The sequence below is a fragment of the Pinus tabuliformis genome, chromosome 6, assembly GCF_031772625.1.
Source record: "Pinus tabuliformis cultivar Carrire ecotype Pingquan chromosome 6, CPIR1, whole genome shotgun sequence".
NCBI lineage: Eukaryota > Viridiplantae > Streptophyta > Pinopsida > Pinales > Pinaceae > Pinus > Pinus tabuliformis.
The window spans coordinates 2101506621-2101525201 of record NC_142292.1 but is presented as its reverse complement, the minus strand read 5'-3'; the positions used below and the strand labels follow the sequence as shown (position 1 = coordinate 2101525201).

The 18581-nt window shown below is 39.4% G+C and overlaps 1 protein-coding gene across 1 annotated transcript in view; it reads right to left on the bottom strand.

Moving 5' to 3' along the window:
* LOC149267645 (dol-P-Man:Man(7)GlcNAc(2)-PP-Dol alpha-1,6-mannosyltransferase-like) overlaps window positions 1-18581 on the bottom strand; it is a 476648-nt gene that overhangs the window by 63951 nt on the left and 394116 nt on the right. The window contains exons 15-16 of the mRNA XM_089433784.1: window positions 2729-2822; window positions 2428-2493 (exon numbers count right to left, since the gene is read on the bottom strand). Of these exons, the coding sequence (XP_089289910.1) occupies window positions 2428-2493; window positions 2729-2822 (160 nt within the window). The remainder of the gene's footprint in view (window positions 1-2427; window positions 2494-2728; window positions 2823-18581) is intronic.

Below are 18581 nucleotides of genomic sequence, written 5' to 3'. Positions count from 1 at the left end.
ATGTATCCACACCTTAGCTGAACTCTGCGCTGATCCGTCAAAGTTTGGAAGTGTAGTCTTCCCTGCTAGCTTCTGTGTATCCTGGTTTTGATTCTGTTGTCCCCCTCTGGATGATGTTCCTGCTCTTAATATGTGCTTCTCCTTCAGATGACAAAAGTATCCAAAGGATAAAACCCTCCTGATCCTGGGGTCCAACACATAATACTCATTGATGCCATCTGCAAGTGACCTCATCAAATCCGCAAAAGTGTTCGTCTCTCTCCATTTCCGGTTCATCCAAAAAATGAGGCATGGTCAGGCGTCTAGTTTGACCATATGTATGTGTGTCGTTATGTTGCACTATGCGTACATGCGCATGGCTCCCTTCTCTAATCCCAAAACACCCTTCTCCATTGTTGAGATGACCTTGCTGGTTCTGTATTTGCATTCCCATCATCTGTTGCATCATCTCTAGAAACTGTTGATTTTGTCTCATCAACTGTTGGTTCTACCTTACCAACTCCTCTAGAAATTGATTATGATCATTCTATCTAGGTTTCTCATTGCCTTCTTGGTTCTCCATGTGCTCCTTGGCGTGTTCAATCTATGTACCTGAAAAGGGACCAAACTCTTCTCTTCTACCATGACCTCTTCCTCTTTCTCTGCCTTCGCCTCTGTGAAACACTACTCCTTCGTACCTGGGTGGCATCATCTGCTATTTTTCCCATAGTTGGCCAAGAACATGCTCTGATACCTCTGTAATATTCCAGCTAAGAAATCATAGCAAAAATCAAGAACATGAACCAGCGACAAGAAGTAAAAATTTAAACATGCATGCACAATCAATAAGAAAAATGAACTGATCAATAAACCTGAGCCATTTTAATAATATATGGAATTTGAGTACACAATATGACAAGAGAGATAGAACTTGGGCTTGCTTCTGCAAGCTTTGCAAAACCCAGGTGAGAAAACAATGGCGTAGGTGCTGGAAATGTCTCCCACAATATTTGCGCACTACCCAAAAAAGACTTTGCGCACTACCCAAAAAAGACTGTCACTGTTGTTGAAGAAGAATTGCTTAGAAAATTCTACAAAAATAGCCTAGAGCTCCTCATACCAAACCCACAAAAGCCTTGAAATATCTTGGGCTAATTCCAGTTGACTCCGAGAGCCTCAAAACGTGTGAATTGCCCAGACTGGCCTGCTCTGCGCATTGCAATGATGTCATTGCGAAATGATGCCAAATCCTTCATTGAAATGCCTCCGGAATCACTGCAAAATCCTTTCCCCTGGGCAAGCCCGGCCAAAAACCCCTGCACATTGCCAAAAACAAGAGAAATGGCTCCAAAAATTCCCTACACTTCGACCATGTCAAATCATTGCAAAATCTAGAGCTAATATGAAGGGAAACTCCTGCAAATCGTCCAGTTCTTTGACCCACTGTAGTTGATCACCAATGGAACTATTTAAACTGCTTCAGCGCCCAGGTGGAGTGCAAAATTGAGTGAAGTCACTAGTAACAATCTTTGTGGAAGCCCTAAAGTAGACTCCCCAACTTCCTTACTAGGGAGACACTCAAAATTCTCCGAAATGAGGGTGAACTTCCGCCTAAAACTTCTGTGCTAAACAACACTTCTCTTCTTGTTCTCAACAACTCCAAGAGAGTTCGATTTCATAAGATAGGTAGGAAAAAGATACAAAATGAGAGCCCCATTGTGATATTTATAAGTGTTAGTCTCTTCTCCCTTGGTGGGCCACAATCTCCACTAGTTCGCACCTCCTTTTTCTCTCTCCTCTCTCCTCTAGTGTGAATTCTTCATGTGGTTCGAACTCCTTCCTTGTGGCCCCCACATTTCACTAGCAAACTAATTTTCCCTTTTTCTCTAATGCGCATAGCCTTCTTTTCTCCAAAAATCAAATGGGGTCTACTCAACCCACCTTTTGTAAGTCACTAAATCATCAAAATGTTAAATATGCAAAAATGGGATATACTTAGCAAAATTTTATTTAGTGGGGATATCACATTTTTGAGTCGTTAAATCCAGGGGTAGATGGTTAAAAATAGTATTTCTCTGTTAAGGGGGTGTCAAAGTATTAACAATGCAAACTAAGAGTCAAAGTTTAATAAAGTATTTTTAATATGTAATAAAGGTCACATTATATTACGAGACCAAACTATAGAATAAAGTTATTAAAATGAAGTTTCGTTAGTTATGAATTAGGTAGTGTGATGACGAAATGTATGGATAAAGATGATCTACACATTATGTCTGAAGACTCTATTTTAATAAGACATTATATTCCACATCTTGCATTTGTGTATTCTTATTTTTATACAATATTTACTTCTTCAATCCAAGGATAACGGAAACATAGTGATGACACATTGAGAAGATAAGAAGATGCCAGCCTAGAGATACACATAGCAAAATAATATAAGCTCACTTGATAAGATATGTGAAATTTTTGGCAATGATTTCTTCAACAGAAAGATCTTCTTCCTTAGAATACCTGCAATCACACCAATGATAACAGGCTAGAATGAAAGAGAGAACAAAGTACTCACTGTAGGAAAATTTAAAACAACAAAGCCATGCCACTAAACAAATATGGGGAGAAAATGAGATATTCCCAGCTAGGCTACTTGCTTGCTATATATTTATATCTTAGATCACAATGTATGCAAAATGCGGTGACTTTGACAGATTACAAGCTACAAGTACACACATAATAGTAATAAGCATACCTCCAAAGAAAATCATTTTCACAAAAACGAGAAATTCCATTCATTGCTGCAAATGAATCAATGTGGACCACACAGCTTGAAGTTCTGTTAAAATCTGCCAGAAAAAAAAAATGTTAGGGCAACCAAAGCTTGATAATTACTGGTGATGTAAAACCATTCCCCATGGTACAGTGGCCAATTTCCTACAATAAAAACGTCTAAAAACTTCTAAGAAGTAAAATCAAAGGGCAATGAAATTCTGTACTTTATAATAATCCATTTTTCTGAATTGGCTATGATTCCAATGGCAATGAGAGTCCCAGATGTTTACCTATTTGTCTATATATGTATGTATGTATTGCAGAACAAATTTCTTATATTAGTCAGAAAATAATATGTACAAACATAGAATAATATGTACAGGCAGAGAGGTATCTACATAGAAATTGAAACAATAGAAGGGGAATAGAAAAAGAAACAATAGAACACGCCTTTAGAACACTGGCTCATGATCTGTTTTCTCATATTAAGAGTGAAAAGTGGAAATAATACTCTTATAGTCCGAAAAGTGTGATTCGGACATGCACAACCTCCAATATTCGTCTGAAGTCAAGCCCAGTTGTTTAAATTAGTGCCTCGAGATTTATAATCAGCATACTGATCCAGAAATTATCCATTTGCAAGAAGATAGAAAATCTGTAGTCTAGATTCCTGCAAAAGTTTGCACATATGATCTTCCCCTAAATGAAATCAACAGATTGGAATTCAATCACAACGCATTGCTGCTTTTAGATCAAAGTACATCAACACGGGTCAAGTAGTCATAACTATGCATTAATGGTCAGGACTCAGTACTGAGAGTAGTATGAATATTATTTTGGGAAGTGCATCCTTGAACCAGCATCATTACGACACGTCATAGCTTGGCTATTAGGGTTGTGAGTTGGCCTTCACAGCCCACACCTTTTAAGCTTTGGATAGGGCATTAGTTGTCGGTGGATATCCTCACAAGATTTCCATATACTTTACAGTATTGGGATGTTTGGGCAATTAATATGGATAATAGGTTGTGAACAAAAGAACAGGCGAGTCTAATAAGTTGTGGGTTGCAATATGAGAATGCTGGGAGGTATGGATTGGAACTGTGCAAGATCAGATAGCAGGCTCTTATAAAACACAATGTTAGGTTGTAGGATGCATGTGGGCCATCAGGAGTACCACAAGTTCAGGTTGCAGGCTAAGCAAACAACAAAAGTCTACACTGTATTGCAAGGAAAGGTTGTGGGACTTTAAAACTACTATAAGGTGCAACTTGAGGAGCAAACATATTGCAGAAATTTATGTAGAAAGAGGAATAGGAAGTGTTAGGTGTAATAGTCCTAATGGAAATATTCAGGAAATAACAGAGACATGCACTAAGCTACAGCAAATGAATTTTTAAACATGCAAGCACAATCGGTAAACCATTAAATCTGAACAGGAAATCTGAGCCATTTTATTAATATGCTGGAAATTGGGTACAAATAGTGTAGAACAATAGAACCTGGGCTTGCCACTGCACGCATGCAAAACCCAGGCTGTATGATGTAAACCCAAGTGCTGGAAAATGGCCCAAATAAGTAATTCGCACGGCCCAGAAATTTTGTTGCTACTGCTGAAGAAGAACTGTTGTTTCTTCCCTCAAAACTGCTCCAAAAATTCTGCAAAATTAACCTGGAGCTCCTCACACCAAACCCACAAAGACCCAGAAAATTTTTGAGCTAATTCCAGCTAACCTATAGAGCCCCAAAAAGTGTGTTATGAACATAAATTATGTAAAAATAGATAATAAATAATAATCATAATAATATAAATATAATAATAAATAGTAAGTAAATTAACTAATGGTTAGTTAGTTAATAATGAGAAGGTGTGTCTTAGAGACATGCCTGTTCGTGAAAGGGTACTTACCTGGCTATATATAGTATATACAGGACCCTCATTCTCATTTGTAATCATCTTACATCAATTCTTTTATACAATATACAATTACAACTACTATCCTACGATAGATGTCTTTGTCTATGAAGTATTTTAATATTTCCGCTGCATATACGACTAGTTGTTCGTTACATTGGTATCAGAGCAGTTCAATCCTCTGGTTGCTCCACCGCTGCACAGAGCCACGCTCTCTGATCCAGGCCCTTGGCCATCTAGGTTTCGTCAACATTGTTGCCGTCGAGATTGAAGCGTTTCTCTACACTTTTGGGAGTTTCTCCGTCGCTGATTCGTTAGAGGCCTTTGGCCATTAAACAAAAAAGAAAAAGAAAAAAAGAAGATAGTCAAATAAAAAAAGGGAAAAAAAGTACATATAAAGATTTAAAAACAAAAAAATTGAAGAAAAAAATCATATAAAAATATATTATTAAAAAAAAGGATATATATAGTCTTGTGTAAATTTTGAAGGAGAACATTCATATATATATAAAAAGGTTCTACATTATTGATAAAAAGTGCATGATAAAGTTAAAAGGGAATCTTTCCAAATATCTATAAAACTATACGTAAGAAAAATAAGAGTAGATACTATTATCTTGATTCATCATTAAGTGGTTTACAAGCTCGTGGTTTTAGCAACCCATGGTATTTTCAAGGTAAAAGAAAAACAAAAGGAATACAAAATCTCTTTATGTGAATGGTAAGTTTTTACGTGGAGAAAATTAACCGAGTCAAAAGCACATAAGTGGACATATATTTTATATTATACCCCAAAGAGGTGAATAGCCACATTTCACTAGGGTTGTAACTTTTCAAAAAGAAAAAAAAGATTATAAATAAAAGATATATAAAGAGAAGTATTATATTATAAAGGGGTATTTTAAAGAAAAGTTCATGAAAATATATATAAGTACAAAGCGAGTATTATTATAAAAGGTTACTTGAAAGATCCATATATTAAAGTTATAAAGGATAGTTATTAAAAATAAATAAAAAGGCAATAAGAGGGATACATTATTAATTGAAGAGTTATAAGATAATATTCCCTATGTTAAAAGGGTAATTAAGAGGGACTTATTATATTTTGAAGTAAAAGGAAGCAAAAGAATTATCATTAAAAAAAAGAGAGAAATAAAATTAAAAGTTTTAAAGGTTTATAAAAAAATGGGTTAACCCTAATTTCCTTGCGACAAAACAAATGGGATCAATCATTGAAAAAAAAAATGGAGCTCAATTCTAAAATGACGAAAGAAGGTTTTTCTATAATGGTCTTTCAGTTACAGATCACGGCATTATTACATTAAAAGGAAGTATCCAAGGAAGAGAAGTTAATGTCACCATCAGCCCAAGCAACGATAAAAATTATATCAATATCAACTTGGCAAATCAGCGATTGTTAAGCTTAGGTATGTTCTATGCTTAGAGCAATTTATTTCAATTTTCACAGTTAGCTCAATATCTTTTCCAGATTAGCAATCACATCAGCATAATAGTAATTGTAGATAGAACATAAACATAAATCGTAGAAGACAAGCCAAGACAAGAGGACACAAGATGTGGTGCTAGCCAGGGACAAACCCCAATGTGGGGAAACCCTTGATCAATTCTTCTTATATGTTCTTCAATAGTTCAACAGAGAGAGAAAGAGATAGTACATTTACAACAGAAGTCAACACTTTGACTTATCTAAATAAGAGCATAGATCATCTCTAAGTAGATGATACATGAGGTAGCTGAACTCAGTTGAAGACATGCTGCTTCAACTAATTCTCCCAAGTGACTCCATCACCATGCTGCACCTATCATTGTGCTACTCCTCATCATCATGCTGCACCTCACTGTGCTGCACCCATCATCACCATGTTGCATCTCATCCTGCTTCACTAATCATGACTGTACCCATCACTGTACTGCATCATGTACTTGTTGTCCCATGTGCCATTGCTGCACCATGCTGTCACACTGCTTGTCCCAATGTTTAGCATTGGTGTACCTGCTGCCACACATGTTGTCCCAATGTTTAGTACTGCTGTACCTTGCTGTCACACATGTTGTCCCAATGTTTGCTGCACCAAGCACCATTGCCTAGCTGTCCCCTTTACCATGCTCCAACAAGCACCATTGCCTAGCTGTCCCATTTTCCATGTTGTACTAAGCACCATTGCCTAGCTGTCCCATTTGGCATGCTATACCATGTCATAGCTTGCTGTCCTATTGCTTTCTCCACCAAGTATCATAGCCTTGCTGTACCATTTTCTTTCTCCACCAAGTGACCTTGTTGTCCCATGTATCTAGCTGCCAACACACCATACAAACGCTGCTCCAAACAGTTTATATACTGCAGTTCGTGACTTTTTCGGTTCGGGCACTAGGGCAGGCCTAAACTCCTCACACAGTCCTTGAACAACCCTCTGGAAAACTGCTGCACACCCTCATGAGACACTTCCCCTAGCACGTTGCTGTTTTGGGCATGTTTGAGCTCTCAACCTCTCCACGCTGTCCCTGTTTTGAGGTGGTTAGGACTGCAGCCTACCACAGTTCCATGCTGTCACCTACAGCCCACTCAAAACAGGCTTCCCTTACCTTTTTGCTGCCCCAAACAGACCTGTGATCACCCTTCTTCAACTCGGCCTCCAAGCTTAGCTCCTCAGCCCTCTAACAGTAACTCGGTTAGCCTTGAACTAGACCTTAACTCCCTCGTTGCCTTGGCCTCTTCTTGTAGCATCATATGCTGCCCTTTCTTGCACCAAAGACACCTCAATAGACCTGCGTCTAGGGCTTAAACAGACTTGCAGTTAGGGCTGGGCAGACCTGCAGTTAGGGCAGATTTAGGACAACGTTAGGGCTACTTTAGGACCGCGGCTAGGGCTTGTTAAGGCCTCCTCCATAGCTGCATTAAACTTCTTCCATGAGCTCCCTTAGGTCAACGTAGATCCCTTCTATAGCTTCCCTGGCCTGCCTTCTTCGCTGCCGCTAGGGCAGCCTCCTTTCCTCCAACGTCTAAGGCTTCTTCCTCCTAGATTTCTCTCACACTAAAACCCAAGACAAGTGGAGAGAAATCAAGGGAGAAGTGTGTGTGAAATGACTCTCAAGTCATCTCTTTTTATACTAAAACGTTGAGCACATGGGTTTATTTGGTTGCTGGCCGACCTTGACGAATTGTCTTATAACACAAAAATAATTCATAACTCCATGAATACTTATCGGAATTGGATGATCTTTAGATCAATCCTACAACTCTCGATGAGAGGGATCCAAGAAAATTATCAGCTGCCATAGATAAGATGACCCACATGGATTTTGGCCCTAGTTGCCAATTTTTACACTCCCTCTTAACTAGGGAGAACTCCATCTGCTGATCCATCTGCTAGACTGTACTCTCTGCCATCAGTGCCCTGCACTGCTCTGCTTTGCCCTATTGAACCATGAAGAAGAAGAATTGATCTAGAATGTTTCATACCATTCTCTACTGACTCGAAGTCAGTGCCATATGAAGAGAGTGTGTCATACCACTCTTACTAATCCCATATTAGTTCCAAGAGAGTGAGTCATATCACTCTTACTGACCCAAAGTTCCAATTGATCCCAGATCAATATCAAAAGAGAGTGTCTCAAACCATTCATACTGATCCCAGATCAATGGAGGTCATCCTAGCATAGGGAGTACAGTAGATATAATGATGTGTCCATCGATAGTACTCCTATGGTCCCTAACCCCATTTCCCTACTCATTGGCCAAATAAGAGGTACTTCCCATGAGTCCCAGATTGCATGGGTAGGATGCCTCGATAGGAGAACCACTCATCTTGTCCATAAGTCACCACGGGGTATCACAGGGGAAGGTTGAACCATTCACCCTGTACACAACGCACCATTAGGGGAGGGTGAGTCGCCCTATGGTTGCTTGTTGCTCCAAGAAGTACCCCAAGCCCCCCGGAGCTCCCAGAGCTCAATGCATGCATCATGCAGGACCCTCATAAGAGGGTCTCTCAACGACTCCAAGTCGTTCGGGAAAGTCACAAATTTGACCTTTCCCTGGGGCTTTGACAGAATGTCTACGACCTGTACATCAGTCTCAATGCGATGAAGCCTCCTCGCTCATCGACGTACCATATCCCAGATAAGGTAGTATCTGATGTCTATATGTTGGAGCAATCATAGAATACGAGATTCCTCAATAATCGAATCCCCCTCTGGTTGACACAAAAGATCACAATGGTATCCATCATGTGTACAAACAGCTCACTGAAGAGCTTCCACAACCAGGCAGCTTCACACGAGATCATACTCATAGCTATGTATTCGATCTCAGCGGTGCTTATAGCAACTGACTTCTGCTTTCTGTTCATCCAAGATATCGAGCAAAACCCAAAGAGAGTCAGCACCTAGAAGTGCTCTTGCGATCCTTCGCACTGCCTGCCATGTTAGCATTCGAATGATCATGCAGCTTCATATTTTCAGTAGTGTATCTCAATCCATGAGAGATAGTGCCTCAAAGATATCTCAGAAGATTCTTGGCACCAATCCAGTGAGGCTCAACCATATATGAGCTCATCATACTAACTGCAAAACATATATTCGGACGGAAGTTCACCAAGAACATCAATGCAAATGAGTTTATGAAACTCAAAGGCATTTCCCAAAATAGGTCTGGTATCCCTACCACATAACTTTTGAAAGTTAAGATCCATCGAGGTAGTCACAGGCTTGGATTCATCATTCTAAATCCGGAATCCAACTCCCTCTTACTTTTGTAACTGAGAGGGTCTGCACCTAGCAGAAAGAGGTCGTCCTTAGAAGGTGCTAATATGAGAGGTATATCATCCACAACCTTCAAGCAATGGTTTGGATCGACTTCACTCCTAGTGAATCTCAGCTTCATCAGACAACTATCAATCCTCTCATACTATGCCTGGGGTGTTTTGCTTCAAGCCATAGAGGGCTTTCTTCCACCTGCATATATGAGATTCCGATCATGAATCTCAAACAATGTTACTTGGGAGCGGGAGCGGAAGCGGGGAGCGGGAGCGGAAGCGGGAGCGGGAGCGACCATTTTCAGAAGCTCCCGGTTTGGGAGTGAATCCTGGAGCGATTTTTTAAAAATATATATATTTTTTATATTTTTTAATTTTTGATACATATATGTCAACAAAAACATGTAGAATGATGAAATAGACATAAAAAACATAAAAAAACATAAATTGATCATTGAACCATATCACATCAATCATCTAGAAATTATAATCGTCATCAACCTTAGTAAAATTAAAATACATATTACAACTGCAACATATTGAGTCTTATAAATCATGATTCATCAAATTCAATATTAAAGTTTCAACTTCAAGCTTTCAGAATTGAAAATTCAATAACATTTATCATCATTGATCACCAAAGTAACAAGTTGTACTTGTAAGCCAAGTTTAACCATTACAAGAAGTAATATCGAAGATATTTCTAAGTCCTAACTTCTAACTGTTAACATGATATGAAATGTTAAAAATTTATAAAATGAAACATGAATAATGAGATGAAATGAAACAACTTTAGTCTTTCACAAAGCATCATATTCATAATTCACAATCATTACCAATGAGTTATAATTGCCAAGGCCCAACTTCAAACTTCAAATTTTCATTGTCACAGTGATATAATGTTTACAAAAAATATCATAATGTCATAATGATATGAAAGAGTCAAGAGCCAAGAGTCAAGGACTCAAAACTCAACACTGAACAGTTATGAAAACTAAAGTGACAAGTCTAATAGAAACTAAAAAAGACAAGTAAACTGTAAATCTACAAGTGGCCCTTGCCACGAGAGTCTCCAGGAGTATAAGTAGGTCGTGGTGGTCTTCTAGGAGTCTCCCGCCCAGACCGATGACCAGAACTAGAGCCTCCACGCGAGGGTGTCGATGGAGGTGGCGACAGCAATGGAACAAGACTCGGGCCCCGAGAACTGCTACTAGATGGTGGAGGTGGAGGTGGCATGGCTGCTGCAGCTACTTCAGCTTCATCCCGTACAAGCTCCTCTTCTAGTTCTTCCATATGTACAATGCCATCCTCCAAATTGTCGTCCTTAGGGTGATTGTCCCAAATTTTATATGTGGGATCTTCATTAGCCCGATCACAGTAATGGCTCAACAACCTCAAGTTGTAGTGCACATAAACCAAGCTTTCTGCTCAGTTTTCGTTGAGCCTGTTTCTTTTCACATTATGTATATAACTGTAGGTGCTCCAACACCTCTCTGCAGAAGAAGAATTTACAACCTGTGAAAGAACTTTTATTGCCAATTTTCGCAAAAGTCCGTGGCCGCCATATGTTTCCCACCATGTGAGAGAATCAAATTTATCTTTGTCATCCATTGCATGGAAGTTACCATACAAACCACTGCCAGTGAAGTATCTGCCTATTTCAAGGCGCACAGCTGCACATTCCTCCCTGTCAGGCACCAACTTTTCTAATGCTTCCAGATATCCTCTAGTTACCTCTCGATCTAAATGGGGTTTGGTCCTAACACCACCCCCTGCTGCAGGTTTGCCCAACCAAGAATCTGAGTAGTATTTTGGCGTAAGGATATACGCCAAGCAATGTAGTGGAAGGTTAAGCCTATTCCACCGTTCACACACACAATCGTGAATCAGTTTGTACAGGTCGGGATCTTTGTTATGAACAATGTCTTTTATTTCCCCCAACATGGTATCCATTTGCTCATACACCTCACCAATCACTGGTTTGTCTGTATCTGCAAACCGAATCATGTTATAAATTGGCTTGGTGAAATCCAATACCTGTCTCACAGTTGTCCAAAACTGCCTGTTGTCGCGCAAACTGGCACGACAACGCTCAGACCGGGGGCTGTCACTCTGATCCCCGGTCTCTCCGTTTAAGCCTGTCTCCTGAGGCTAAGGGGGGTAGACCCTACGAGGGGAGGAGACCAACTATCGACTAGTTGGGCGGAGACACGATGTGGCAAACACTAAGATAATTTGACTTAGCAGACCAGTGCCTTCAAAGCGATTTCTTGTTAGATGATATATAAAATGTAAGACCATGAACAATAATCACTTACGATAAAGAGAGCGGCGCTTTAGCTATCTAGTAAAACCACAACGCTCTTCAAGTAACGATATCCAGCAAACTAAGAGAGATAAATTGCTTTAACAACAGTGAAACCAGATATTTGCTTTGTGTTCAGATCTCGACGTGAAAGATAGGCAATGATAAGCAAATGAAGATGACAAAATGATTTTCCAAATCTTTTTTTTTTTTTTTTTTTTTTTTAAATAAAACTAAAATCTAGAAATCTAAGTAAAATCTAATCTGCCAAAAGAATTTTTTTTTTTTTTTTTTTTTTTTTCTTTTTTATATTTTAAAAAAAAGAACAACTAAAGCATTAACTAAACTACAGCACCATAAACCTAAAAAATTAAAACTATATGAAAAATTTTAAATAAACTAAATGTTAATAAACCTAAACTAGAATTAAAATCTAATTACAATACCACTATACGCTATCCAAATTAAAAAAAAAGAAATACAAACGCTGGACACACAAACAAAAATCGTGACCCACGCATGCAAATCGAAGGAAAACAAGCCGCAAAGGGATTTTGTTTATTTGTGCAGGTCGAACGAAGACAAGGCTCGATGGAGGTGCAGGGGTTTTGATGCTGACGGCGGGGGTGTTTGCAGGGGAGAAATGACCGTCTGACAGCTGAATGCGTGACCCCTTTTGATATATGCACAGGACAAGAATGATGAACGCAGGCACCGTGAGACTCAGCAAGCATAAAATGGCAGCGATAACAGGGATCTGTGTGATGGCTCGACAAGGTTAACAAAACAGCAACCCGAAATCACTGTGGTGAGGCAAAAGAAATGGCTCGCGCAGTTGAAAAGAAGGCGTCCAGGCACAGGGAATGGCATCAAAGCACAATCGATGGAGGAATAGACACGGTTTATGTATGGAAAACGTGAGCAGCAAAAGGAGAAGACAGCGAAATAATAGGGCAGGCCCGACTACGGCTCAGCGTGCAGATGAAATGAGAAAGCCAAATGGATGCAGCAACAAAGGGAATGACGAACAGCAAAACGGCGGCTGCTACTGTGCATACATGAAGATTTCGATAGCATAAACGAAAATCATTTGAAACTCATCTGAGCATGGCCTGCCTGGCTTGATGAAATTACTCACTACGTTTGCCAGAAAATCAAATCACAGAATATCCAAATCGACAACCTAAGATATACATGCATTCATGCTTCCATTGTATTTAAAAAAAAGAATTTCTCTGTCGTTCCTCAGTGTTGTGCTTGCAGTTAAAAGGACAGCAGGGTTTTTTTTTTTTTTGTAAATACCTGGGATGACTTGAAGCATGGCAGAACGCACCTTTTCAAGCTTGACTCTCACTTTGGCACCTTGTGCTTTCAGCAGCAGTCGGAAATAACACGCTTAACCCACGACCTGGTCACTAAAATCGAAATGCAACATCACCTGATGACAAATACCCTGCAGGAAAAGGACTCTGGCAGATATCCACAAAATTTTACAGTAAACCCTTGAAAATTTATCCAAAAAAATCACAAAATACTACAGCTCTGGACAGCCTGATTTGACAATGATTGCAGTTAATATTCTGGAATATCAGAAAATTTGAACTTTACTATGAATCAGAGGGAAAATTTCTCAAATGTAAAACATGAAATAAACTTTAACAGATTAACCCGGGGCACAATCAGCTGGGCTCTGCACAGAACAGCCTGTGGGAGTCGGCTGGTTCAGCCCAGAACTTCCCCAAACGCCCACAAATAACCTTCACCCTAAAGTTTCCTGCACACCTCAAGAAAACATCAGCAAACAAGGGCAAGAGATGCTGCTAGATTTCAGAAGAAAATGGAGATACCTGCCATTTTCCAGAAACCCTACAGCATTCAGACCCTAGCACGTGAGCAAGATACCTGTGCTCACAATGCTCTGAAAAAATCAGCTATTTTAACTGTTGAAAAACTGAAATATGCAGAAATTCAAACACCTCACAGCAGTTCCAGAGAGTAACACCAGCCAGTTTGAAACCCCAAAGTCTTTTTTATTAATCAGAAATCAGTTTACAAGAGAACTTTCAGTACAGACTCACAGATCAGATCCGAAAATGAAAATGACCTCCTAAGACCCTACATAAAGGAAATGATCCCAACGGCTAGTTTTGGGTGATCCACAAAAATATTATTATTTTATTGCTTAGGGTTTTTGCTTTATGCTTTTTTATTTATTATTATTTTTTTTTTTTTTTATTATTTTTTAATTATTTTTATGAATTTATTATTTTTATTCATTAAAAAAAAAATTTTAAATTTATTTTAAGACGGATCATCAAACCCAGCCGTTGGAATCATCACCTAGCACCTAGAACCTAGGACTCATGAGGGGATTTACAACATTTTCAACCCTCAAGACACATTTCATCATGATTTTTTTACAAATTTTTACAATTTACATCTCAAAGGGATGAATCCACTTTAACATAGACCCTCATAGACCACCCAGATCTGCGACACAACTATAATCTAGCAGAGTAACACGCTAGGATTCTCCTAAAGTCCTAATAACGAAATGCATCCCGGCTTTGGGGTTGGGTTTGAAGGAAAACTCTGCCGATCCATGGATCGGTGAGACTAAAAACCTCCCGGGACGCAGATCGTCATTAGAAAGTTAGGTCCACCTAGGCAATTTTACATACATGACTCTGATCTGCTTAGATTATTTACATTTCAAACATGCAGACTGGGTTTACATAAAAATGATCAAGCTGTCGATGACTGTAGGCTGGCACGGACATGTCGCTCAGGAGCTATCCTTCTCTGCCAACAGGAAGGAGGTGTACTGCATGGGTAGTTGACCAGTAGTGGTCAACATCTGGCTCTACTTGGGGACACGTTGCTGCACTGGTAGGAATGTGAGAATCCAGAATCTGCATCCATACAACACACAAAATAAAAATAAGTAGCGTCCATTCCCAAATCATCATATGCATTAAGTACAGGAAAATAAAAGCTCTTCATTTATTGACTAACTAATAACATGAAAAGTAAATCTAATCCTAAAAACAGAAATAAAATGCTGAAAAGACAAGGAGTAGGGATAGAAATACAATACAAAAGATGCCCCATGGCATCAGATATCATCTCTGAAGAACAGCTTGAGCATTTGGCCGTTCGCTGGTAGATGAAGTGGTTCACCATCCAATCTGCTCAAGTGGAATGAGTTTGGTCCAGCTATGTCTCTAATGATGTACGGTCCCAACCACAAGCTGTCAAACTTTTTATGCTTTCCTGGTTTTTCATTTTTGCGATCCCAAAGTAAAACCATATCTCCAACCTGCAAAGATCTAGATCTAGAGCATTTATCAAAGCTTTTCTTAATATTAGATTGATTTTTGCATATAGTTTCAAAAGCTGTCCGACGAGTCTCATCTAACTCCACAATCTGATCTATCCTATTCTGAACAACATCTTTATCAGTGGAAAAATTTTGGAGAAGCTGATAGGCTGGCAATTTTAGGTGCACAGGTAAGGTAACATCCAAGCCATAAACCAATTCAAAGGGAGATTTACCAGTGGATTTCTTCTTAGTAATTCTGTCTGCCCACAAAGCATACTTGATTTTGCTGTCCCAAGACTTCTTGTTATCTCCTACTATTTTCTTGATAATGGTTATGAGATTTTTATTACTTGATTCAGCCAAACCATTACCCTGAGGATAGTAATTCGACGAATGAGATAAGACAATGCCATATTTGAAACAAAAAGATGTAAACTCTGAAGAACTGAAAGCCTTGGCATTGTCAGTAGTGATCTTAGCGGGGACACCAAATCTAGTAATGATATTATTCTCAATGAAATCCATAATCACCTTTTCAGTGGCATTCTTAGCAGGAATGGCTTCGACCCATTTAGTGAAATAATCAGTAGCAGTCAAAATCCAAGAGTAGCCATTGCTAGAATTTTCATGGAACTTCCCTATGAAGTCCAGACCCCAATGCTGAAAAGGTGCCTCTACAATAACCGGTTGTAGAGGAAGGGCAGCAAGTTTCTGTTTCCCAGTGAACAGTTGACAGGCTTGACACGTTCTAACATACTTGTGCACATCAGAAAAAATCGAAGGCCAATAATAGCCAGCTCTCAGGATTTTGTGGGCAGTAGTTCTAGCGGCATAATGACCACCACAAAATCCTGAATGAAATTCGGAGATTAATCCTTTGGACTCAATATCGTCAACACACCTAAGCACTATGCCCTCAGGATTTCTCCATCCAAGGCCATCCTTCATAAGGCAATACTTAGTGGCCTTTAGTCTAAGAGCCCTTCTCTTATGAGCGACTAAATGGTTAGGACACGCAAGATTTGTCAAATAGTAAACTATGTCCTTATACCATTCATGCTCAGCTAACCTTCTTAATTCTGGTGAAGAAAGATCGTCAAGGCAAAACAGACCAAGAGTCTTTTCATTACTTTCAGCTAACATTTGAGCTAAACCTTGGCCTTTGATCAGCTTAGTGGGTCTAATCTCTAAATCATACTCCTGTATCTTAGTAACCCACCTAGCACGAGTCCCTAAGCAATCAGTTTGAGTTAATATGTCCTTAACAGCAGAATGTGGGACGAAAGCAATGATCTTAGAATAACCCACATAAGTTTTAAAATGCTTAAGAGACTTAACCAGGGCATAAGCCTGCTTTTCCATGGTATTGTACTTCAATTCGGAGTTTTGAAGCGCTCTACTCATGAAAGCGATAGGCTGCTCGTGACCCTCTCTATTCTTTTGAAGTAAGACACCGGCAATGGTATCCTCAGAAGCGAAAGAAAAAATCATGAAATCTTTGGAGTAATCAGGACTAACAAGGACAGGAGCCTTCGCGATAGCAGACTTGATTTCTTGGAAAGCCCTTTTGCCCTCTTCTTGCCAGACAAATTTCACATCCTTCTTCAGAAGACTTTGAATGGGCTTAGCTATTTCCGCATAATTCGGGATAAATCTTCTAATAAAATTTATCTTTCCAAGGAAAGACTGAAGGGACTTGAGGTTGTGCGGGAGAGGAATCTTTTGAATTGCTTCAACACGTTCAGGATCGACCTTGACTCCCTCCTTAGAAATGATATGACCCAGAAGTTTCCCTTCAGTTACCCCAAAGACAGATTTAGCCGGATTCAAAGAGATTCCATATTCTCTGCATCTATCGAAAACTTTCCTAAGATGATCTATATGGCTGATACCATCTTTAGAGAAAACAGTAAGATCGTCTTGGTAAATTTCGATAATTTTCCCGATTAATCCTTTGAAGGCATAATCCATGGCCCTCTGGAAAGTAGCCCCAGCGTTTGTTAACCCAAATGGCATTCTGATGTATTCAAAAGTGCCCCATGGTGTTGTGAACGTGGTCTTGTGTCGATCTTCCTTTTTAACCCAAACTTGATTATACCCCGAAAAACCGTCTAGCAATGACATCATCCCAGACCCAGTTACTCTTTGCAACAACGTTTCCATTTTTGGCAAAGGGTAATTATCCTTTTTGCACGCTAGATTAAGGTTTCTAAAATCGACACAAAGTCTTATTGTACCATTCTTCTTCCTGACAATCACCAAATTCGAACACCATGTCGAATGCCTAGTTTGAGCGATGATTCCTGCTGCAAGCATCTTCGCAAGTTCTTTTTGGACCAGGGGGGCTAACTTAGGATTAATCTGCCTAAGTTTCTGCCGAAAAGGTTTAGCATTTTCGTCCTTTAAGGGAATAGTATGCTCCATAATATCTTCCCTGTAGCCCTTCAACTCATCATAGGAAAAAGCCAAAACATCTCGATATTCACGAAGTAAACCAATTAACTTTTTCCTTTCCTCCAGACTAGTACCTTTACCGATTTTAACCATTTTCGGACTTTCAAAAGTACCAATGTTAACTTCAAGGTACTCGCCTGGGTCCAACTTGTCTTCTTCTCTCAGCTTCGTGGCATCATGCCGATCAAAATATTGCTCTAAGGCAACTACATTTCTGGGAGTGGGATTTATGATATGTCCTTGATCTAAAGACCCATCCTCGCCAGAAACTAGCCGGAAATCCTCAAACTCGTCTAAACTATTGAGAAAACGAACGACTTGCTTTTCATCATTAAAAACTTGCCAATGCTCTGAGTTGTCTGGGACAGATGGTCTGAATATTATCTCCATTTTAATTTTATCGTTGATTAACTCATCAGACAACTGGAAAGTGCTAGCAGCTACGGCAAGTTCATCTGCCGAACTATTTAGCTCTCTAGGAATTGCTTCAAGGTTAAGGGCATCGAAGTGCTCCATAGTATCCCACACAGCATTTCGATAGTTTCTTAATCTCTGATTTCTACATGTGAATTTGTTCTTAAGCTGCATGATAACCAGATCGGAATCCCCCTTTATGTTAAGCAATTTAATCTTCAAAGCTTTGGCCAATTCAAGGCCCAACAATATGGCTTCATACTCAGCGACATTGTTGGTTGCTTCAAATTCTAGACGATAGGCAAACTTGAATACGTGACCAAGGGGAGACTTAAGCACAATCCCAGCACCCTTACCATGACTAGAGAACGCACCATCGAAATACATATACCAGACTTCATCCTTAAGATCTTTAATCTCATCATCGGGAGGAATTATGAAATTGGACATGATAGCATAGTTCCCGATGTCAGATTTTTCTTTAATTATCTCGTTATGAGGCTTTTTAGGATTTTCAACATGAAATTTCCTCTCAGGCTCTCTATTCAGTCTAACAAAACCGTCACCGCTAGGAGAAGGAATCATAGCATATGACCAATTCATCTGAATGCTTCCCCCTAGATCAGAGGCCCACTTCCTAGATAACAG